Genomic DNA, 25,070 nt, shown 5'->3' with positions numbered 1-25,070 from the left:
TTTCCTAATAATGAAGTCAATCAACAGTGAATAGCGAATTCCAGAAGGCAGAATTGGAGATTTGGACTGAACCTCAATTTTTGTCTTTTCCTCTTTGAACAAATAGAACATTTTTTCTTTCTTTCTGGAAGGCATTGATTAACTAGGACTTATTTTAAGAACAAAAAACCTTCTCCTACATTCTGGTCTACGACACTCATAATTTGAATGAAAAACTAACAGATGTAAAAAGACCCCCATGACTAAGATTATGTGATGGTCCAGAAAGCAATGCTACTATACTTCTCGAAGATGTCCGCATATAAGCAGTTCCAAGCTGAAGATTTTTGTTAAAAGTTGAAGTCAGCACTGCCAAAGTTCATTGACTTTGCACACTTGTATTCACCTAATAATATACTCCATCCCAGTGCTTATCTAATATTATTCTTCCTTGTTCCATTTATTTCACCACTTTTCCTAAATCGAAATGTGAAAAAACCAAACTAATACTACTCAATGTTATAGTGACCTTGATATGACAAGAACTAAACCACTATTTACACATCTCAACTTTCAATATATTCCAATTAACTCTACTATTTAAACTTTCTTCTCTTAATATGTAGTTAATAAAGGGTAGAGGGGCCGGCCCATTTTTTGATAGGTTTTGAACCATGTGCCACTGGCTCGCGGGGATTTCTTGGTTATCAAAAAACAATGTAGTCAACAAAGGATGGATTCATTTTTAAGTTATTGAAAGGGAAACTTTTTATTATATAAATTTAAGTGATTTCCTTATACATAACTACAAAGTCTTTAGGTCGAAAGGTGGTAATCCAGATAAAGACTCGTACGACTTTAGAATAATCCTCTAGCTCGTGTAGACATCAAACAATGAGAACATAAGGTGGTTATGAAGTTAAAGTTTCTGAAGGCACTAAAGCTCCAATGTGAACACAAGGTGCAGAGTATTTTTCCCAATTGAAACCAGCAAAGCTATTGCAAGGGGTAGCATGCACATCCAAGCAATCATGGTCAAACGGACAGAAGTGCAAGCGAAAACCAAAAGAATTCCAACATATTTGGTGCTGTATCAGCAGACTGGAAAGGCTGGAGAGATACAAAAACACCACAGATTTTTGTTGGAGCAAACAGAAATAAAAGAAACAATGAACCTAAATTCAACGAACCTTGATTGTCTTTAACTTTTTCCCCAGATTGTTGAGAGTTCTTGTTAGGGCAGCTTTCACACCATCTATGTGAGTGCCACCATCAATTGTCCGTATGCTGTTTGCATAACCTAGCATCATGTCTGAATAAGCATCTGAGCACCTGCAATGAAAAACAGAAAAGAAACTGTGTAAAACATACCACTCTTAACATGCAATTCATATACATACCAATTGCTGGGAAGAAAAAAACCATGCAACCACTGCATGACGGCATGGTGCAGCATAAAAATTATATGTTGCTTTAATTCCAACCATGCTTGACAAAGAAAAGAGTAAACAGAGGAAGATGGATAGAAGGATAAAAAGATATGATATCTTACCATTGAAGAGCCATATCAATCGTGATTCCATCAGCTTCTTTTCTGAATCCCAGCACATCATGAAGTGGTTTCTAGAGCAGAGAGAAGTCAGGAACTACTTAATAGACTTCATACAACAAAAGCATCACCGGAAAATTTTTGATAACCAAGAAATTTCCGAGAGCCAGTGGAACACAGTTTTCGGTGAATAATGGGTTCGCTCCTCTACCCTTTTCCATTTAAATACCAGCCTTTTGTTTGTGGTAGGGTTTGAAACCGTGATGTGTGCTTAACCCACACATCACGCTCTATGCTCTTACCACTGGACCAAAGCCCTAGGGGCAAAGACAGTAATTAATTTAAGTCATTGTTAAATATACATGCATAACATTATCTGACAGATTTCATACTCGATTTTTCTGATGAAGCAAGGATATTCCGATTTCAGACTTGATTCAGATATACTATTGCTTTTGTGCTAGACCTGTAGATCGTGATACCACGGAACAGATACCCCGTTTACCAAAATGCTTGTCCTCCTTTTGTAACACTCCGAAAATTTGGATTAGGTGTGGATGTGCTAAATGAGTATTAATGTGATATTTTAGACATGTGAAGTCCTATCGGGATGAGTATGGATGGAAATAGTTGTTTTGGAATCAAGACGGAGAGTGAGGTGCATAAGATTCGATAGAATCGACTAAGTTTATGGAAGGTCTGTCTTCCAGCCTTAGACAGTGCAAGGCCATGAAAACTCACAGCTTTAGACAGTGCGAGGCACTGTCCAGAGCACTAACTTTAGCGCCCCTGACGATGCAAGGCCGTGTAGTTTGGCGCCTTGCACTTTTATTTTGGCGTCTCTGATGATGCCCCCGCGTTGACGATGTCTATCCGAGCCACTTTTATTTCCTCCTCAATTTTTAGACGTGTACACTTATTTAAACCGTACCTCGTTCCCTACACCCCAAACACGTAGATTTGCTCTTGCTCTAGAAAGGGGAGCTCTCAAGAACCCAAGTTTCTCCAAGGTCCCTCCATCAACCAAGGTAAGTTCTAATGATGATTCTGAGTTAATTTCAATTCTCTAACACCTTATTAACAGGGTAAACCCTTCAAATCATTAGATATTCGATTGAGACATCATTGTTGAGAAAAGAAACCTAGAACTCGAATTCAAGAGGATTGAAGTTCAAAAAGGTAATGCTTCTACTCCCCAATCATTTATAGCTATGAATTGATGAGTTCTTGGGAGAATAGTAAATGGGTTTGATAAAGAGAATCATATGAACTATGCTAGGGTTTGGGTCGTTGACTTAAGATTGTTATATACATTTGTGCGATGAGAAATGGTGTTAGTTACATCTATTTGGGATTGTAGAATCACCTAGAAGTAGTAGAATGAGAATTGGGCGAAGAAAACACCATTAATAAGGGCTATGAGGCTTTACACCCATAAGGTGTTTAATAAAATGCCTAAGTGACCAAAACATGAGTATTATTGCTAATATGGAATCCCTTTGACTTGTATTGCTATAGATTAAAGTTGAAAGGGTTGGCGAACGTTGTATTAGGCTCGAGCAGGAAGTTAAGGTATGTGAGGCTAACTCACTATACTACGTTTCTTTTACAACGTTACTAATTGCCTCAGAAATATGGTTAAGCTAAGTTCATTAAATAGTTGCACAACTTCTATTCTCTAGCTTCGTAATTCGTCCATGGTTTTCATTCCGAACGTTGTGAGCTCAGTGGGTAATCAATATAGACTTGTGTTTGATGCCCATGAGTCTCAGTCTAGATTACTCAGCATGTCATAAACAGTTGAAGTTTCAGTTTTCATAATCAGTTCAGGAATACATGTCTCAGTCTAGTTCCTATGCAGCATTCCAATATCATGTAACTCAGTATGATTCAGTATTTCAGCATCACGTATTGCAGTATGATTCTCAGTTCCTGAATTTAAATTCCTGAATGTTGAACACTTGTATTTGGGCCTGAGGCCGCAGTTATGTATACGTATACTTGGGCCCGAAGCCGTAGCTTGTGCACATATATATTGGGCTTGAGGCCGCAAATTATTTATTCAGATAAGCAGGTGGTTCATCATTCAGAAAAGGGAGTATTCATATCTTTACTTCCTTGTTCAGTCATCAGTCGTTCATCAGTCGTCAGTTTCAATTTCAGAATTTACAGTTCTTTCTTTCAGTTGCTTTACATATCAGGGCAGTTCAAATGTACTGACGTCCCTTTCGCCCGGGGCCTGTATCTCACGATACAAGTAATGATTTAAAGGTTGACGATTTAGAGCGCTAGGATTCTCGTACCAGCTATTGGGTGAGCTCCGTTCTTTCGGGGCATTATCATTACTTTACAATCTTTCAGTATTTACAGACCGTCAGTGTTTTCAGTACTTCATTAGATGCTTCATAGACTAGAGTAACAATTAGACATAGTCGCATGCTTTTCATGTTAAGCAATGTTGGCTACAGATATGTTTCAGACTTATATTAGTGTTTTCGTACTTTGATTTATATCATTCAGACTTTCAGTATATCAACATGTGTTAGTTTATCTTCCGCATTCAATATGTTATGATATCACATGTTAATTCAGCCGGCCAGTTGGTTCGCTCAGTCATAAATAGTCAGGAACCAGGTGCCGTGTTACGTCTAGGCCCAAGTTCGGGGCGTGACACCTTTCCTCTTTGAAATTACCCAAGATGTTGTCTACATTACTCAAATGGCACCACAAAGTATTTTATAGATACATACTCCCTCTGTTTCAATTTATGTGAACCTATTTCCTTTTTAGTCCGTGTCAAAAAGAATGACCCCTTTCCCTTTTTAGAAATAATTTACCTTTATGCAATGATTTATAACCCGCCTCATTTTACACTACAAATTCAAAAATCTTCGGTCTTTTCTTAAACTTCGTGCCCAGTCAAATGGGTTCACATAAATTGAAACGGAGGGAGTATTATATACCACAAAATGTTTTATAGAAACCAGTTCTACTCTTCTGAATACAGCTTCATCCTTATTTTATTATTCTGTAATGCAAACGAAAAGATATGTTGTTTATAAGGAAAAAACATCCAAATATGCTTCACAACAAATATTAAACAACTCAAATTTTAAAGTCCTCTTAATAATAGTGCCAAATCAGAATGGGAAGGACAAATTTGAAACAAGGGAGAATAAAATATAATTTGCTGGTTCCATTCACTTTTCTAGAAGTGATGCCTACGGACAAGGACACCATGTAACATGACATGTATGTATGAGAGATCACCCTAAATAACCTGAACAATTTTTTCAAGCTCGTCAATTTAATGCAATAAGCCTTTACCGCCAGTTCTAAATTTTCATTAGCAAGCAATTACTCCCAAATTTGAAAGAGAAAATGAAGTGTGTGAAAAGTAAAAGGGAAAAGACAAACACACTTTGTCTGCATTCAGCCATTTCACGTATTCAACCAATCCTCCAGCATAAAAGTACTCGTTGCATTGGATCTTCTCTGGATCTATGTCCTCCTTCTTGAGAGCAATTGTGAGCTGAAATAAAAGAAATGCTCAATTGTTTGAAACTAAAATGAATCTTGCATATGAAAATATAGTTATCAAGCATAAGAAGCTTTCATTTCTTTGAAGAAGTTTATGTATTATGCACCAAAATGCAGCATGCAGAAGTGAGGAATGTCAAATGCATTGCAATGAACTTCAACATGCAGTCACCAAATGGCATAAGCATTTTCACTTAAACCATAGGTTGAAGAAGGAAGACATTCAAACAGCCACCGAAGTTCCTTCCACGAACAAAACCTCTCAAAGGCATCATTTGACAGCATCGTTCCTATCCCTTTCTATTTCGACTTCTTTGAAAGGTGAAAGAGTAAGAAGCTACAACGACTTGCTCATAAATTAAAAGCAGCAAGAGCAAGTAGGCTTTTCTCTGTGAGAACAATCTTGACATACCTCGGGATTGAGGAAAGCAAGCTCCCTAATTCTCCCAGCTATGGTGTTATAGTCAAATTGTATTTCAGCTGTGAATACTGCAAAGCAAGATGTCATCAGAACTTTAAATGCTAATACAGAAAATGGAAACATGACAAGAAAGGAGACGGCAGCAACATCTTTTGGAGATTGAAGACAGTGTAACTACCTTCTTTATCAGGCCAAAACTGAATGGCAGTCCCTTGTCGATCTCTCATTTCCACCGGGAGGTCATGACATATCAAAGTTGTTACTGGCTTCCCACGTGAATATTTCTGTTGGTATTCTTTACCATCACGCCATATGGTAACTTCAAGGGCCTATCAGAGAACATGATATAGACCACTAGGTCAAGAAAGCTGAAAGACTAGCAAAGGAAAAGTGATCACGCATGTAAGCATTTTGCTGAACATTGTCAACTACGCTCAGAAAAACAATGAGAACTACATTATATACAAAAGCAATCAAATCAAGCATCATTCATGTCAGTCTTTGTGACCATTTCTTCCATTCATCAGGGTTACTGCAGTACCAAGTGCTTACATTTATTCAATAAGGGGTAAAGACTCCTAATATTACTTTCACTTCTCTCTCTCTTTTACTGCAATTCTCTAAGCCTTCTTCAAACTATCTTGACCAACGCCCAACCAAAAGCCCAAAAGGAAAGAGAAGAAAAAAGAAATAGATGAAACATTACCGCACTCATACTAGTACCATTCAATTAAAGGACGAAACCCATCAGCGGTCACATTTTTGACAAAAAGCATATCTGATGAAAAAGAGAGTTTTTTTTTAGCAAGACAAACAAAATATAACTACAAATACATGTAATACTATAAACATTATTTCATTTCCTTTTATCTACTTTTCGTTTTAGATACTCACGGAACACTGCTCTATTTAGAAATCAAAAGGTCACTGAATAAAAAGTTGAACTGCTTAACTATTGATTTATGTACACACATGCAAGAGGTGAACAATGGATTGTCTGCTATCATTTTCAGAATGTAGTCTCTCTGATTATAGCCCAAATTCATATCTGCTTTCCTTAAATGAGATAAATGGCACCCCAAGAAAGGAGCATAATCAACTTTTGAAAATGAAAACCCAGAACAACAAGTCTAGAATACAATTCAAAATTTTGAAAGATCCTGAACTGCACATATTTGTCACAAAAGAAAAAACCTGAGAATGTTTAAACAATCTTGTAAATATGCAAGTAAACAACATTTGAGGTCATTCTACCACTAGAGACTAGTTATCTAGTTAAAGCAATGGCACTGACAAATTTGATTAAAGTATCCTTAGACAGTTAGTTAACAAGAGAACAACATAAAGCTAAAGTAAGCAACCCATTTACAACAACAACAACAAGCCCAGTGTAGTCGCACAAGTAGGGTCTGGAGAGGGTAGAGTGTACGCAGACCTTACCCCTGCCTTTAAAAAGGCAGAGAGGCTGTTTCCGGTAGACCCTCGGCTCAGGAAGGAAAAAGTGAAGGGGCAATAACAAGCAAACCAATCTGACAATCGAAGCGAAAATACAAAACTAACACTAAGTAATGCAATCAGAAAACCGAAACAAGGCAGGAACAAGTAATAGCAGCAATCTAGGGATAAAACACGAAGGACAGTAAGCAACCCATTTAAGAGCAGAAAAACTAGCTACAACTGTCACAAAAGAAAAGGGGCGGCTATAGCACAAATATTTTCTAAATTACAAATTCTACATTCATTATCAGTGTATAGGAAAATGATAGCAGAAATCTTTCAAAATATGATATTGATACCTCTGACAATGCATTAACAACTGACAGGCCCACACCATGTAATCCACCAGACACATTATAGCCACTACTTGAGCCTCCAAATTTACCACCTGCATGCAAAACCTGCACAATTTGCTACCACATCATCAAGATATACTCTTGGTTCATTGTCTATTCTAAAAGCATGGTTTCCATATAGATAGAAATTCATAAACATTGATTTCCATGATTTTTATACTATCTCCAACAGTGCAAACAACATCAGTAAGTAGCACAAGAGTCAATTCAAAAGAATGTAATAAATTTTAAAAGCCGGAAACTACAATATTATTGGTTGTACAGTACATAACTAGGAGCTTATAATTGTTAAGTAGTTAGTGATGTATAGTGTCCCACATCGAGAAGTAGATACCTATTATTATGTAATCACTGTATATAAATAGGGCGTTGTACAACACTTTAGATAATCAATAATATTTTCTCTCGTGCTTTCTCACATGGTATCAGAGCAATCGTGAGATATTTATCGCTGTGCATAAATTCCAGCGACTCCGGGGAAAAAAAAAGCCTTTTTCCGACAAATCAGGACTGTCCGCAGAAAAAAAGTTCATATCCATCGGTGTTGTGCAAAAACCAACACCACCACGAGGTAGATCAGCTTCCAGCGACCAACCCGTAACAATTTCTCCAGCAGACCCCTCCCACGCGCCCTCACGCGCCGCCGGAAGAATATTTTCCGACGAGACTCCGACTTCACGTGCCGACGCGTGAGGCTTCTTCCGGCCGTTTTTTGGCCGAGCTTCTTCAGGACAGCCTATTCGCACAGCAATTCCGAGTCCACCAGTACGGTTTCCGCCAGATTCAAACAACTTTGAAATTTTCTGGCGAGCTACCTTTAGATTCAGTTCTTTATGTTCCCAGTAGTCCTTTTAATCTCATATCCGTTAGTCGCTTAGCCAAATCACTTAAATGCCGGAAACTACAATATTATTGGTTGTACAGTACATAACTAGGAGCTTATAATTGTTAAGTAGTTAGTCATGTATAGTGTCCCACATCGAGAAGTAGATACCTATTATTATGTAATCACTGTATATAAATAGGGCGTTGTACAACACTTTAGATAATCAATAATATTTTCTCTCGTGCTTTCTCACATGGTATCAGAGCAATCGTGAGATAGTTATCGTTGTGCATAAATTCCAACGACTCCGGGAAAAAAAAAAAGCCTTTTTCCGGCAAATCAGGACTGTCCGCAGAAAAAAAGTTCATTTCCATCGGTGTTGTGCAAAAACCAACACCACCACGAGGTAGATCAGCTTCCAGCGACCAACCCGTAACAATTTCTCCAGCAGACCCCTCCCACGCGCCCTCACGCGCCGCCGGAAGAATATTTTCCGACGAGACTCCGACTTCACGCGCCGACGCGTGAGGCTTCTTCCGGCCGTTTTTTGGCCGAGCTTCTTCAGGACAGCCTGTTCGCACAGCAATTCCGAGTCCACCAGTACGGTTTCCGCCAGATTCCGACAATTTTGAAATTTTCCGGCGAGCTACCTTTAGATTCAGTTCTTTATGTTCCCAGTAGTCCTTTTAATCTCATAGCCGTTAGTCGCTTAGCCAAATCACTTAAATGCATTGTTTTATTTCTTGATGACCTTGTTTTTATACAGGAACGCAGTATGGGGCGGATCATTGGTACCGGGCGTGAATCAAATGGACTTTATTACTTTATCCTTGCTAAATCACATGGACTCACATCTTGTCTTCCTTCAACAACCTGTCATGTTACTGATTCGCCAGATTTATTACATAAACGGTTGGGACATCCCAGTTTGTCGAAACTTCAGAAAATGGTACCCGGTTTATCTCACGTGTCCACTCTAGAGTATGAGTCATGTCAACTCAGTAAGCATACCCGCTCCTATTTCCCTCGGCGTCTTGATAATCGAGCAGAGTCACCTTTTACTTTAGTCCATTCAGACGTTTGGGGTCCTAGTCGGGTCAGTTCTACCTTGGGATTCCGCTACTTTATCAGTTTCATTGATGATTATTCCATATGCACTTGGATATTTTTGATAAAAAATTGATCTGAGTTGTTTTCTATTTTCCAGACCTTCCACGCTGAAATTCAAAATCAATTTGGGGTTCCTATCCGCACATTTTGTAGTGATAATGCCCTAGAGTATTTGTCTTCCCCATTTCAGCAATTTATGAACTCTCATGGGATTATTCATCAAGCATCTTGTCCGTACACATCTCAACAAAATGGGGTAGTTGAAAGAAAGAATAGACATCCTATTAAAACTGCTCGTACCCTACTCATACAATCTCATGTTCCATTGCGTTTTTGGGGGATGCAGTTCTTACATCTTGCTATCTTATTAATCGTATGCCATCTGCAGCTATCCAGCATCAAGTTCCATTCTCTGTCATGTCTCCCCACTTACCTTTGTTCTCTCTTCCACCCCGTGTCTTTGGAAGCACGTGTTTTGTTCATAACCTTACTCCGGAAAAATATAAGTTAGCTCCTCGTGCTCTTAAGTGCGTATTCTGGGTTACTCGAGAACGCAAAAGGGGTATCGATACTATTCTCCTGACCTCCAGCGGTACCTTATGTTCGCTGATGTTACCTTCTTTGAAACCCAATCATACTTCACAGGTCCAGATAATCACTTAGATATTTCTAAGGTGCTACCAGTTTCATCTTTTGGAGATTCAGTCACTATCTCCCATTCATCTTCCTCTACAACTCCAGCTCCACCACCTACAGCTCCAGTTGCAGCTCCACCACCTATAGCTCCAGTTCCACCACCTATAGTTCCAGTTCCACCACCTAATCCAGTTCAACCTTCTGCAGCTCCACCACTCTTGACTTATCATCGTCGTCCACGTCTAGCATCAGGCCCAGGTGATTCACGTCCTGCATCAGATTTTGCACCTACTGCGGACTTGTTTCCTCTTAGTCAACCAATTGCACTCCGCAAAGGTGTACGATCCACACTTAATCCTAATCCCCATTATGTAGGTTTAATTATCATCGTCTGTCATCACCTCATTATGCTTTTATATCATCTTTGTCCATTGTTTCTATCCCTAAGTCCACAGGTGAGGCACTATCTCATCCAGGATGGCGACAGGCTATGATTGACGAGATGTCTGTTTTAAATGCGAGTGGCACTTGGGAGCTTGTTCCTCTTCCTTCAGGTAAGTCTATTGTTGGTTGTCGTTAGGTTTATGTAGTCAAAGTCGGCCCGGATGGCCAGGTTGATCGGCTTAAGTCTCGTCTTGTTGCAAAATGATACACTCAGATTTTTGGGCTTGATTATAGTGACACTTTCTCTCCTGTGGCTAAAGTAGCATATGTTCGTGTCTTTTTATCCATGGTTGTTGTACGTCATTGGCCTCTTTATCAGTTAGACATTAAGAATGTTTTTCTCTACGGTGATCTTGAGGAAGAAGTTTATATGAAGCAACCACCTGGTTTTGTTGCTCAAGGGGAGTCTAGTGGTCTTGTATGCTGATTCACAGGTCACTATATGGTTTGAAACAGTCCCCTCGAGCTTGGTTTGATAAATTCGGCACAATTATTCAGCAATTCGGCATGACTCGTAGTGAAGCTGATCACTTTGTGTTTTATCGGCATTTTACTCCTAATCTGTGTATTTATCTGGTGGTTTATGTTGATGATATTGTTATTACTGATAAGGATCAGGATGGTATTACTAATCTGAAGCAACATCTCTTTCAGCACTTCCAGACTAAGGATCTGGGCAGATTGAAGTATTTTCTAGGTATTGAGGTCGCTCAGTCTAGCTCAGGTATTGTTATTTCACAGCGGAAGTATGCCTTAGACATTCTTGAGGAGACTGGAATGATGGGCTGCAGACCTGTTGACACTCCTATGGATCTGAATGCTAAGCTTATGCCAGGACAGGGGGAGCCTCTTAGAGATCCTACGAGATATAGGAGGTTGGTTGGCAAATTGAATTACCTCACAGTGACTAGACCTAACATTTCTTTTCCGGTGAGTGTTGTAAGTCATTTTATGGATTCTCCCTGTGATAGTCACTAGGATGCAGTTGTTCGCATTCTTCGGTATATAAAGTCAGCTCCAGACAAAGGATTACTATTCGAGGATCGAGGCCACCAGCGGATTGTTGGGTACACAGATGCTAATGGGGCAGGATCACCTTCTGATAGATGTTCTACGTCTGGATATTGTGTTCTAGTAGGACGTAATTTGGTCTCTTGGAAGAGCAAGAAACAGAATGTAGTTGCTCGATCTAGCGCCGAAGCCGAATATCGGTCCATGGCTATGGCAACGTGTGAGCTAGTTTGGGTCAAGCAGTTGCTCAAGTAGTTGAAGTTCGGAGAAATCAGCAAGATGGAACTGGTGTGTGATAATCAAGTTGCTCTTCATATTGCGTCAAATCCGGTGTTTCATGAGAGGACTAAACATATTGAAATCGACTGTCACTTTGTCAGAGAAAAGATACTCTCATGAGATATTGTTACAAAGTTTGTGAAGTCGAATGATCAGCTAGCAGATATTTTCACTAAGTCTCTTACTGGTTCTCGTATTGGCTACATCTGTAACAAGCTTGGTACATATGATTTATATGCACCGGCTTGAGGGGGAGTGTTAAGTAGTTCGTCATGTATAGTGTCCCACATTGAGAAGTAGATACCTATTATTATGTAATCACTATATATAAACAGGGTGTCATACAACACTTCAGATAATCAATAATATTTTCTCTCATGCTTTCTCACAATAATCAACAAAACTTTTCAACATACACAATGAAATGGATCTCTAGAGATAGAGGTAGGCCTAAGAAGTATTAGGGAGAGGCAATTAGGCAAGACATGGCATAGCTTCAACTTTCAGAGGACATAACTCTTGATAGGAGGGTGTGTAGGTCGAGAATTAATGGTAGGTAGTCGGACGTATCTCTTTTCCATACCAGTTATATTAGTATTACTCTCGTATTTTCTTATTCCTAGATTTATATCACTACCTGTTGTTTCTTTCGTTTCGGTTATCTTATCATCTTATCTTAATGTTGTTACTGCTTGTTGTTACTGCTTCTTTTTGCATTTTTCCTTGAGTCGGGGGGTCCACCGGAAACAGCCTCTCTACCTTCACAAGTTATATTAATGGTAGGTAGTCGGACGTATCTCTTTTCCATACCAGTTATATTAGTATTACTCTCGTATTTTCTTATTCCTAGATTTATATCACTACCTGTTGTTTCTTTCGTTTCGGTTATCTTATCATCTTATCTTAATGTTGTTACTGCTTGTTGTTACTGCTTCTTTTTTCATTTTTCCTTAAGTCGGGGGATCCACCGGAAACAGCCTCTCTACCTTCACAAGATACGGGTAAGGTATACATACACACTACCCTCTCCAAACCCTACTTGTGGGATTACACTGGGTTTGTTGTTGTTGTTATTAGATCCATTTATATAAACAATAAGCAAGAGTGAGTTTGTGCTTCAATTGTTTTTTAAAGGTAATAAATTTTATTAACGTTTAGGCAAAACATACACGTATACAAGAGGTATACCAAAAAGTAGAAAACCTACACAAGAGTGAATTAGTCTATTTAATTATGAGTTGTGGCACTGCTTTAAAAGCACCTTTCTGAATACAATTTAAGAAAATACCTCTCTGAATTTCGGCTTAAGCATGTGATTATGCAGTAACCTTGCACCTTACTCAAGCAATACTGCTAGGGGTGTCAATGGTTCGGTTCGGACGGTTATTTTCTAAAATTTGTACCATACCATTTTTTCGGTTATTCTATCGTGTATAATCAAAATTAGACTTTTCGAAACCGTCATAATCATGTCGGTTTTTCTTCGATATCGGTACAGTTTGGTTAATTTTCGATATTTTTTTAAGCGTCATTTAAAAGTCACTAGTAGAAGTAGAATGCAATAACATACGTACTTTTATAGGACTTAGCAATCTCTCTAGACATTTTTACTGTTTAAAGGATGATGAATTAAGAAAATATGAAAGATGGCCAGAGCATAGATCCATCAACTATTCTACAGCAGCGTAAAAGAAACTAAACAAAGACAAAGAAAATATAAATCACACGAGTGAAAAGATATTAACCAAGCTGGAACTCAAAAATAAAGTCTATAGAAGATTAAATATTCAAAATGATAAATCTAAATCATACGAAAGGCTAGTTTGCTACTAATTGCTAGAATACCTTGTATCTTGCTAGGGAATATGCTGGAAATAATTTAGTTTCATTAGGAGTAAAATTAAAGGTTTGGAATTAGGATTTTGAGTTTAATTACTTGTTGGCTTGTAACCGTTTTCACAATTCCAAGGCCCAAAAAAAACTTTAATACATTATTCTTTTTAAACTTAATATATAAATATATTTTCCCGTGTAAATTTAGTCGGTACGGTTCGGTATTTTTTCTACCCTAATTATCGGCACGGTTATAGATTTATATAAAATCCTACGGTTTTATTAAAAGAAACCTAAAAATCGATTCGGCACGGTACGGTTCGGCCGGTTTAATCGGTTTTTAAATATTCATTGACACCCCTAAATATTGCTTCTCTTTTTTTTTATAATGGTGGTGTCAAGGCCAGTTTGTGCGCACCTTGACTATTCCACGGGTACCTACTACCTCCCACCAGCACATGTATCGGGTAACTCCGCTCGCCAAGGATTAAGCAGATGTGATGAAATAACCTAGTGTTTTTTGTAAACCCTAATCTCTAATGTTTGCACCCACTTTGTTGTAGTGTTTTTAAAATGGCTGATGAAGATTCTTGTAAAGCACATAAACTTCGGGTCACTAATACTACTGCTCCGAGTTTCTTAGGTCATGTTTTGTGGGCCAATCATACTAAATAGAAGATTATGCTAGCACTGGTTGATACTTCATACAAAATCACCATAGGTATGGGCAGGATAAGACAACTGGGGAAGAAAGCCATAGGAGAGTACAACTAAGCGCCACTGAACTCTTCTATAAAATTTCAATGAGAGATTACTGATTGTTGAATCGTTTTTACTTTTATAACCGAGAAATTCCCGAGAGCCAGTGGCGCACGGTTCGAAAATCAGTGGATACTAAGCATCTACACTTCTCCAATTAAATACCAGGCTTTGTCTGCGGCACGTTCGGACCCATTACGTGCGCTTAACCCACGTATTACGCGGTGCACTCTTACAACTATGACCAAAGCTCCGAGAACAAAACTGACTGTTGAATCTTGAAGCAACTATACCTTCCGTCTTTCACTTTGTCTTTCACTTTCTTTTTTCTTTTTTTCTTTTTTTTGAAAAGGAATACCTTCAATCTTTCATTATTGAGGAACCGTCTTTGGGAGTTCAATAACAGGTTTTCATAACTCTTAATTCTTCCTTCTGATTTCACAGGCTCCGAGGATTTTCCAAAATTTAAAATTTCTCAAACAATGTTAGGTTAAAAAAATCTCATAACTTTGGACACATTTTTATAGACTTGTAGTTAGATGAGAAGCTGACACTGAGCCCCATCCACTGAGTAGGAAAAAACATATAAACATATATGTGTGTGTGTGTGTGTTTAAAAACAGCCTGAAAATGGCTATCCCATGTGAACATACCGTCAAAACTGTTTCCAGAGAAGATTTCTTTGTCACTGGATGCAACTCTGTCGGAATCTGAAAAATTCCCAACAAAATGCATTATTAATGAGAACCAATTTTTTATCAACAAGCGTGAGGTTTTGAACAGAATGGGAACTTCAAGGAGCTTTGACAACCATATACAAGCATGTCAATTTCTTATTAGCACACTTCCTAAAACCATTTCCATCACATGCAGCGTCCAGGACCTCTCCTTGAAAGGTAGGAAGGACTGGAAATAAGCAAGGGAGAACAGGGGAAAATCACAAACATGAACAGCTTGATGACACAAACATCATCTTATGTGCTAAGACAGCAGAATATTCAAGAGAAGGTTGAGTCAATCCTTTATGAGATGATAGGAAAACACAATATTTACATAAGCTAGTGTGTGCAATCTCCTATTAAGTTAGTCCTACTTCTGCACAAGAGAATAAGACAGCACATACCCCTCGACCGTTGTCAGCAATGCTCACGGAGTTATCCGCATGAAGGACTACATCTATCTTTGTTGCAAATCCTGCTTGTGCCTCATCAACGGCATTATCCAATATTTCGTAAACCTACAAGGAAATATGTTCAATAACTGGGACAATAAAAGTTCAGTCAAGAATAAATAGAAGCGTAGCTAGCAACGCCAAATATATCAAAAGAAAGGAATCGGAGAAGGCTAGAGATACCAAATGGTGGAGACCACGAGGTCCGGTGCTTCCAATGTACATTCCTGGCCTTTTTCTGACTGGATCCAAACCTTCCAATACCTAATGAGACAGCAATTTGCATAGTTATTTTTACTGGTAAAAGATCAACATATTATCCACATCAATAATATTTTTCAATAGTAAAAAACAAACAATTTAAAAAGAAAATTACTGCTGAGAAACAAATAAGTAGTGTTAGTTAGTTGTTATGTAAATAATCATAGTCCTACATGGAATAGGAGTAGTGTAGGTATTGTATATTGTTATAAATAGGGGTACTTGTATTATAGTTAGGGTACATCAATAACATAATATTTTCCCGTGTATTATTTCTCACATGGTATCAGAGCCGTGGTGGTGAGACACATCCGGGAACCAGAATACAGCCGAAAGTCACCGTGCCTCAATTTTTCGGTGACTTTTCACGGTTGTCTTGCGTCATCTCTCTCTCCGTTAGTGTTGTGTAAAATCCAACACTACCACAAGATCCGTCATCGTCCAGCGACCAAACCCCACTCATCCTCTCCGGCAGAAGCAGCCTCACGCGCCCTCACACGCCGTCAGAAGCTAGGGTTCTGGCGAGCGCGTGAGCCCACGCGTCGGCGAGTGCGACCTTTTCCGGCCATTTTTTGGAGAAGTTCCTTGAGGACAGTTTGCTCGCCTACTAATTCCGACTACCCATCAAGTTTCATCACATTCCGACAACTTTTTTTATTTTTTGACGACTATTGGACGATTACAGCAACTGTTTCCGATTCCGGCGGTTACAGTGTATTCTTTCTGCTGCTTGTTAACTGTTTCTGTGACCTAACACAATTTTGGACCAATTTTGCCACCAATTTTGTGACTTCGTAATTATTTAATCCAATCATGTCTCTCGGACTTGATGCTTTTGGTTCCAAGAACAGTGGAGTTGAAAATTCAGCCTTTATGATTACTTCTGAACCCCTACCTGGAAGTTCAAATTATTTATCTTGGGCTTCGTCTGTGGAGTTGTGGTGTAAAGGTCAAGGTGTTCAAGATCACTTAACCAAAAAAGCTAGTGAGGGAAATGAAAAGGCCAAAGCACAATGGAAAAAGATCGATGTTCGGTTATGTAGTATCTTGTGGCGATCTATTGATTCCAAATTGATGCCTTTGTTTCGTCCATTCCAGGCATGTCATTTAGTTTGGGAAAGGGCTCGTACTTTATACGCTAATGACATATCTCGTTTCTATGATGTGATATCGCGGATGACGAGTTTGAAGAAACAGGAATTGGATATGTCGACTTACTTGGGACAAGTACAGGCAGTCATGGAGGAATTCAAGAAGTTGATGACAGTTTCTGCTAGCATTGAAAAGCAACAAGAGCAACAACAAAAGATGTTTCTAGTTCTTACACTCGTTGGACTTCCTGATGACCTTGATTCAATGCGTGACCAGATTTTGGCTAGTCCGATTGTCCCTACAGTTGATGAATTGTTCTCTTGATTACTTCGCCTTATTGCAGCACCAAGTCACCCAATGATCTCATCACAGACACTTGACTCCACTAATCTCGCATCCCAGTGGAAAATCGGGCATCTCAAACTATGGAGAATAGACGAGGAGGAGGTCTTTTTGGAAGATCTAGACCCAAGTGTTCTTATTGTCATAAACTTGGACACACTCGTGAAGTGTGCTATTCTTTACATGGTCGACCACCTAAAAATGCTTATGTTGCTCAGACCGAGACTACAGGTAACCAGAGATTTTCTTTATCTGAAGGGGAATATAATGAGTTCCTTCGGTATCGAGCAACTAAGCAGACATCTCCACAAGTAGCCTCGGTTGTTCAGATTGATACTCATGTTGCTGGTAATTCTTTTGCTTGTGTTTCCCAGTCTAGTACTCTTGGACCATGGGTCATGGACTCAGGCGTTTCTGATCATATCTCTGGTAATAAATCACTTTTGTCGAATATAGTGTATTCACAGTCTCTTCTCACTATTACTTTAGCCAATGGGATTCAAACTAAAGCAAAAGGAGTTGGACAAGCTAATCCTCTATCTTCTGTCACTCTAGATTCCGTTCTTTATGTCCCTGGCCGTCCTTTTAGTCTTGCATTTGTTAGTCGCTTGACTCGTGCCCTCCATTGTGGTATATATTTTATTCATGATTCTTTTATTATGCAGGACCGCCGTACGGGACAGACAATTGGCACAGGGCGTGAATCAGAAGGCCTTTACTACCTTGACTCACTAAATCGCTCCACAGCATGTCTAGTTACAAATCCTCCAGACCTAATTCACAGACGTTTAGGACATCCGAGTTTATCCAAGCTTCAGAAGAAGTGCCTAGTTTATCTAGTTTGTCTACATTAGATTGTGAGTCGTGTCAGCTTGGGAAACATACCTGAGCCTCCTTTCTGCGTAGTGTTAAGAGTTATGCAGAGTTGTTTTCTCTTTAGTTCATTCTGATATATGGGGTCCTAGTAAAGTCAGCTCAACCTTGGGATTTCGTTATTTTGTTAGTTTCGTTGATGATTATTCAAGATGTACTTGGCTTTTCTTAATGAAAGATCGTTCTGAGTTGTTTTCTATATTCCATAATTTTTGTGCTGAAATCAAAAATCAATTTGGTGTTTCTATTCGCACTTTTCGTAATGATAATGCCTTGGAATATTTATCCTCTCAGTTTCAGCAGTTTATAACTTCTCAAGAAATTATTCATCAGACATCTTGTACTTATACCCCTCAACAAAATGGGGTTGCAAAGAGAAAGAATAGGCACCTCATTGAGATTGCTCGCACACTTCTCATTGAATCTCGTGTTCCGTTACGTTTTTGGGACAAAGCAGTTCTCACAGCCTGTTGTTTGATTAATCGGATGCCTTCATCTCCCATCCAGAATCAGATTCCGTATTCAGTATTGTTTCCCCAGTCACCCTAATACTCTCTTCCCCCTTGTGTTTTTGGGAGCACATGTTTCGTTCATAACTTAGCCCCTGGGAAAGATAAGTTAGCTCCTCGTGCTCTCAAGTGTGTCTTCCTGGGTTATTCTCGTGTTAAAAAGGGATATCGTTGTTACTCACCTGATCTTCATAGGTACCTTATGTCAGCTGACGTCACATTTTTTTAGTCTAAACCTTTCTTTACCTCTTCTGACCACCTTGATATGTCCGAAGTCTTACCTATACCGACCTTTGAGAAGTTTACTATAGCTCCTCCTCCACCTTCAGCCACAGAAGTCTTACCCATACCAACCGTTGAAGAGTCTAGTATTGCTCCTCCTAGATCCCCAATCACAGGAACACCACTCTTGACTTATCATCGTCGTTCGCGCCCAGCATCAGGCCCAGCTGATTCACATCCTGCACCTGACCCTGCTCCTACAGCGGACTTGTCTCTTCATAGTACACTGATTGCACTTCGGAAAGGTATACAGACCACACTTAATCCTAATCCTCATTATGTCGGTTTAAGTTATCATCATCCATTGTATGTCATCACACCATTATGCTTTTATATCATATTTGTCCTCTGTTTCCATCCCTAAGTCTACAGGTGAAGCATTGTCTCATCCAGGATGGCAACAAGCTATGATTGAAGAGATGTCTACTTTACATACGAGTGGTACTTGGGAGCTTGGTCCTCTTCCTTCAGGTAAATCTACTGTTGGTTGTCGTTGGGTTTATGCAATCAAAGTTGGTCCGGATGGCCAGGTTGATCGACGTAAGGCCCGTCTTGTTGCCAAAGGGTATACTCAGATATTTGGGCTCGATTACAGTGATACTTTCTCTCCCGTGGCTAAAATAGCATCAGTCCGCCTTTTTCTATCCATGGCTTTTGTTCGCCATTGGCCTCTCTATCAACTGGACATTAAGAATGCTTTTCTTCACGGTGACCTTGAGGATGAAGTTTATATGGAGCAACCACCTGGTTTTGTTGCTCAGGGGGAGTCTCGTGGCCTTGTATGTCGCTTGCGCCGGCCACTTTATGGTCTAAAGCAGTCTCCTCGAGCCTGGTTTGGTAAGTTCATCACAGTTATCCAGGAGTTTGGCATGACTCTGGGTGAAGCTGATCACTCCGTGTTTTATTGACATTCTGCTTCAAGTCTATGTATTTATCTGGTGGTCTATGTTGACGATATTGTTATTACCGACAATGATCATGATTGTATTACTAAATTGAAGTAACATCTTTTTCAACACTTTCAGACTAAGAATCTGGGTAGATTAAAGTATTTTCTGGGTATTAAGGTCGCTCAGTCTAGCTCGGGTATAGTGATCTCACAACGGAAGTATGCCTTAGATATTCTTGAAGAGACAGGAATGACAGGCAGTAGACCTGTTGACACTCCGATGGATCCGAATTCTAAACTTCTGCCAAGACAGGGGGAGCCGCTTAGCGATCCTGCAAGATATAGGCGGCTGGTTGGTAAATTAAATTATCTCACAGTGACTAGACCTGACATTTCCTTTTATGTGAGTGTTGTAAGTCAGTTTATGAATTCTCCATGTGATAGTCATTGGGATGCAGTTGTCTGCATTCTTCAGTATATAAAATCGGCTGCAGGAAAAAGGTTATTGTTTGAGGATCGAGGCCATGAGCAGATCGTTGGATACTCAGATGCTGATTGGGCAGGATCACCTTCAGATAGACGTTCTACGTCTGGATATTATGTTTTAGTAGGAGGCAATTTGGTATCTTGGAAGAGCAAAAAACAGAATGTAGTTGCTCGGTCTAGTGCAGAAGCAGAATATAGGGCAATGGCTATGGCAACCTATGAGCTAGTTTGGATCAAACAATTGCTCAAGGAATTGAAATTTGGTGAAATCAGCAAGATGGAACTTGTGTGCGATAATCAAGCTGCCCTCCATATTGCATCAAATCCGGTGTTCCATGAGAGAACTAAACACATTGAGATTGACTGTCACTTTGTAAGAGAAAAGATACTCTCATGAGATATTGCTACAAAGTTTGTGAAGTCAAATGATCAGCTTGCACATATTTTCACCAAGCCCCTCACCGGTACTCGTATTTTAGTTATATATGTAACAAGCTCGGTACATATGATTTATATGCACCGGCTTGAGGGGGAGTATTAGTTAGTTGTTATGTAAATAAGCATAGTCCTACATGGATAGGAATAGTGTAGGTATTATGTATTGTTATAAATTGGGATACTTGTATTATAGTTAGGGTACATCAACAACATAATATTTTCCCGTGTATTATTTCTCACAAGTAGAAGATATCCTACATAACTATATATATCTGCTTCGCATTAAGCTGCACTTGCTAGTGAAAGGGAATTCTGAAGGTTACTGTCTCTATTACATTCTTATCCAGGTAAACTGTAACTCAAAAGCTGACCGATGACTTGCAGACTTCCATAAAGGTAATGCACAATATAGTAGAGTTTATTCACTGTTCAGTCAATGATCCAATAGACACTATGTATCTACTGCATGTACTTGTGCATATATACTTATGCTCAAAATAAGATATTTGACATTTCTGTGTTGCATCACCTGTTAAAGCAGTTGTTTTAATTTAAGTATTTTCCTTATCATCCTAAAATGCATGTTTGTTTCAGTGTAGTCAAAAGCAAAAAGCTCTAAAAAGCACTCAAGGTCTATTGGGGGTTTAAACGCACAATGCACTTAAAATGTGGTTTTGGTATAAAAAAAGGTGCAATGAAGGGGAAAAAAATACATATGTAATTCAAGGACAAAGTAACAAAATACATTCATAATATTATCCTTAACAGTTAATACACCTATTTGATTGTTGCTAATGCACTTATTTTCTGATTATATTTGGTGTTTAGTGCAACTTGATTCATCAGAGAACTCATGAGCATGAGGCACACGCCTTAGTGCCTTGCCTTACACTGAAGTGCAGCTTAAGCGAGGTGAAGCGCCTTCCCTGAGCTTTTGAGCTTCAGGGCTTAAGCGCGCCTTAAATGAGCCTTTGAGAACGTTGGTTATTTTCCAGTCAAACTAAGTTACAAGTAATAAGCAACTCTAAACCTACAGAATAAACTGATAGAGCAGATTAACGTGCAAACAATACATATATATCCTTGATTAAATAGAGGATAGAAAGGTAAAAGAAGAAAATGAAAATGAAAAACGAAAAAGATAAACAAAAGTAACAAAATTGAAATGGAAGAATTGCACTCTTTCATAACTTACATGTAGAACACCACATCACTTAAATATGGATGATCATTTTCAAAAATCAAAAAACTAAGGTGTGTTTGGTATGAAGAAAATAAGTTAATTAATGTTAGCTAACACTGAATTGTGGAAAATCTTTTCTCAACGGAAATTATTTTCCACCAAAAGGAGCAATATGACTTCCGTCACTAATGGAAGTCATTTTCAATCACAAATATCTCAACTCTTGCTCCAATTCACTTGCTTCAGACCCACTATATTGCTGGAAAAGATGTAGAAAGAGGAGCAGCAGCACATTGTAGTGGAATACAATCACAACATACATGAGGTAGATTGTTTCTAAGGAAAGAAAAAAAGAAGATAAAGCTAACTCAATTCAGCAGATCAAATTTAACTGTATACTTCTATTTTCCTTTTGATGTAAGGAGGAATTCATAATTGAAGCAGAATCACTACTTAACCTCTTAGAATCCCTATAAGAAAGGGATTCTTCTTTTGCTTTTGCGCACCTGTAAATGTTTCAGCACTTCCATAGTGCTGCACTCATAATATAATTACCTCTCTCAGAAAAAATTCACTTGCTTCAAGCCTTCAACCAATACTTAGAGATTGTTATCAACTTTTAATACAGAGGAACATTACCATAACACTATCCTCGTACCCTATCATCCACTTCATTTTAATAATGATTGTGTCTGGACCAACTTGTGCACTCCTTGACTAATTCATTGTGTACCTATTATATCTATTATCTCCCACCAACGTAGCACCGCATAGCTCTGGGCCTCTGGCTATGAAAGCTTAGGTATATAAGAAGAATTCACCTAGTGTTGCCTCTTCGAACCTTTGTGACCAAGGTCGTTACTCTAGCTCTTCGACTGCCAGCATATTCATCAACTTTATTATTTTATACCCAACTAAATATTGGAAAATGATCCTATAAAAGATTTCCCAAGGTAAAACACTTCCCCACATAAAACATTTTCCATCCTAAGACACTACCATTTTATTGTATCTTTTTTCAATTTTATTTTCAAATAGAGAGAATATCATCAAATACTTAATACAGAAATCAGACATATCCATTTTATCTAGCAGAGATTGGTTAATTATCTGTGAGGTTAAATACATAGTGTTCTAAGTACGATAATAGCAAGGGCCACATGCTGTTCTCAAGCATTCTGTACCTGTTTGACATGTCAAATGCCTGTCAATGCATCACTTTTGGTCTTTGAAAGTGCTTACACATTAGAAAACGAATCACCCACCAACTTAAAATCCAGTATCAAGTTATAATCCCATCTTTGTGTACATTACTCCAGACTGAGAGTATCTCACTGGAACACACTCGGCCACAGAGTGATATCCTCTTTCGGATTTCAAGAAAGGACCTACACTATCTAGACTCCAAAAAAATGGGTCACTTTCCAGCATGATCAGAAGTTCTTTGCTTTCTCCAATCTTACATAAGAACAAAACGTCAACATGATGAATATAATCATAGTCATTCACCTGAATTTGCTCAGAACCATAAGCTTTTGACTTTGTATTTTCTTGAAAAGCCTCTGTAGCAGTGCTTGATGACATAAAAGCTCTTGGAGACACCAAGTTTCTAATCAAAATCGCATCTGATAGCCTCCTCAGCCTATTAATCACCCTGAAACAAGTCCACAAAGTTTCTTAAAAAGATAACCCCAACAAGCAAACGTTGAAAACCCCAAATAGTTACAAACAAAGAAAAGGGTTGCATTACTTATCGAAAAAATAAATTAACTAGCAAATAAACGGGTAGCACTTCCGTCTTCTTTAAATTAAGCACCAAAAGCCTCCTGTTTAACAATATTAAGCTGACCAAGAACATTCATATTCCTCAAAAATAAAGTTATCCCACCGTTCTGAAACAATAATCTAGTTTTTCAAAATACAGAAAAATTAGCGTATAAAGAACCAAATGAACATGTGTCAGTGTGCAACGAACAACTCACTTCACTAAATATATTACACCAGCAACTAAAGTTCAAAAAACAAAATGGATAAACACAAAAAAGGCCAAGGGTGCCCTTTTCCCCCTTCTTTAAATGCAAAACCAAAGAAAAACAAATCAAAAAGAGGCTCCCGTTGTCAAAATAGCTTTCATTATACCAAGTCACCCAACCCAAACCATTATATTAATCCCTCAAAAAAATCAATTATTTCCCTCAAATGGTTACAACATAGCCCTTCCTAAAAGGGACCCCTGCTATTAAATGCCCTTCATTTGAACAAAAATGAAGCTAACCTAAGTTGGCCCGACACTAAGGGTGTGGCCTAGTGGTGGATCGAGAACCATTAGGTCTCAAATTCAAATCCAGTAGAGGCAAAACACTAGGTGATTTCCTCTCATATGTCCAATTGTTGGTGGAAAAAATTATCGAGTACATATGCAATTAGCCGATGTGCGTGCAAGCTCACCCAGACACCACGTATATCAAGAAAAAGTTCAGCTAACCTTAATGCTCTTCCCTCAAAGAATTTAATTTTTTTCCCCATTCAACAAGAGATAAGAGAAAAAAAATGTTTTTAAAACTTAAACACATAAATGAAATAGATAAATATACACACACACATATAAATAGAGAGAGAGGTATACAGTCTACATAATGGAGGGAGACAGAGAGAGAAAGGAACCTGGTGTTAAGGACAATAGAGGGGCGAGAAAGAGAGATAGGGGAAAAGGAAAGAGTATGGGTGTGGTAGTGAGAGTGAAGAAGAAAGCGAGAAGCCATGCGGCGAAGAGAGTGTTGAAGAGGATAAGGCTTTAGCAGAGCCATTCAGACATTTACTCAAACACAAAGCCGACACTTCTTTTGAAAGCTTTCTTTCCGCGGTTACTATAGCGTCTTGTTTCTTGCTTTTGCGGGAATTCCACGAAGAAGAAGAAGATAAGAGAGTGTCTTTCCTCTGGTTCGAATAGTAATATTTCTTTTTTTTTATTTTGTTTTTAATTGTTGAGTTTACTTTTTCCCTCTAAACCCTATTATTCAATTTTCGGCCAATACGACATTAATGTCTGGGCTGCTATCCATTGAGCCTTTTCCGGGCCTATGAACAATGGGGGGCGATGTGCACAGATAGCCAGTAATAACACATGTATTTACTTTTAAATCACTATTTTAAATGTATTTAGTATTTAGCCACTGCTTTAATAAACTTTTACCCGCCCGAACGAAAATACCCTTCTGCTATATAGGATTTCGCTGATACATACGCTCATTATTTATGATCAGCAGCAGCTCAAACTTACGTGCAGAGAATTGTTGTGATCGTC

General features: G+C 38.7%; 1 protein-coding gene across 1 annotated transcript in view; it reads right to left on the bottom strand.

The window, feature by feature from the left end:
• Nucleotides 1-24,752, bottom strand: part of LOC104088912 (DNA gyrase subunit B, chloroplastic/mitochondrial) — a 35,428-nt gene extending 10,676 nt beyond the window's left edge. The window contains exons 1-11 of the mRNA XM_009593675.4: nucleotides 24,431-24,752; nucleotides 23,276-23,420; nucleotides 15,595-15,675; nucleotides 15,364-15,477; nucleotides 14,894-14,950; nucleotides 7,286-7,387; nucleotides 5,668-5,818; nucleotides 5,481-5,557; nucleotides 4,950-5,060; nucleotides 1,532-1,602; nucleotides 1,170-1,311 (exon numbers count right to left, since the gene is read on the bottom strand). Of these exons, the coding sequence (XP_009591970.1) occupies nucleotides 1,170-1,311; nucleotides 1,532-1,602; nucleotides 4,950-5,060; nucleotides 5,481-5,557; nucleotides 5,668-5,818; nucleotides 7,286-7,387; nucleotides 14,894-14,950; nucleotides 15,364-15,477; nucleotides 15,595-15,675; nucleotides 23,276-23,420; nucleotides 24,431-24,573 (1,194 nt within the window). The 5' untranslated portion in view covers nucleotides 24,574-24,752. The remainder of the gene's footprint in view (nucleotides 1-1,169; nucleotides 1,312-1,531; nucleotides 1,603-4,949; nucleotides 5,061-5,480; nucleotides 5,558-5,667; nucleotides 5,819-7,285; nucleotides 7,388-14,893; nucleotides 14,951-15,363; nucleotides 15,478-15,594; nucleotides 15,676-23,275; nucleotides 23,421-24,430) is intronic.
• Nucleotides 24,753-25,070: the final 318 nt, after the last annotated feature.

Source organism: Nicotiana tomentosiformis, chromosome 12 (genome assembly GCF_000390325.3).
Source record: "Nicotiana tomentosiformis chromosome 12, ASM39032v3, whole genome shotgun sequence".
Classification (NCBI taxonomy): Eukaryota; Viridiplantae; Streptophyta; class Magnoliopsida; order Solanales; family Solanaceae; genus Nicotiana; species Nicotiana tomentosiformis.
Note: the sequence above shows the minus strand (reverse complement) of the source record. Positions and strands in the feature narration are given on the sequence as shown.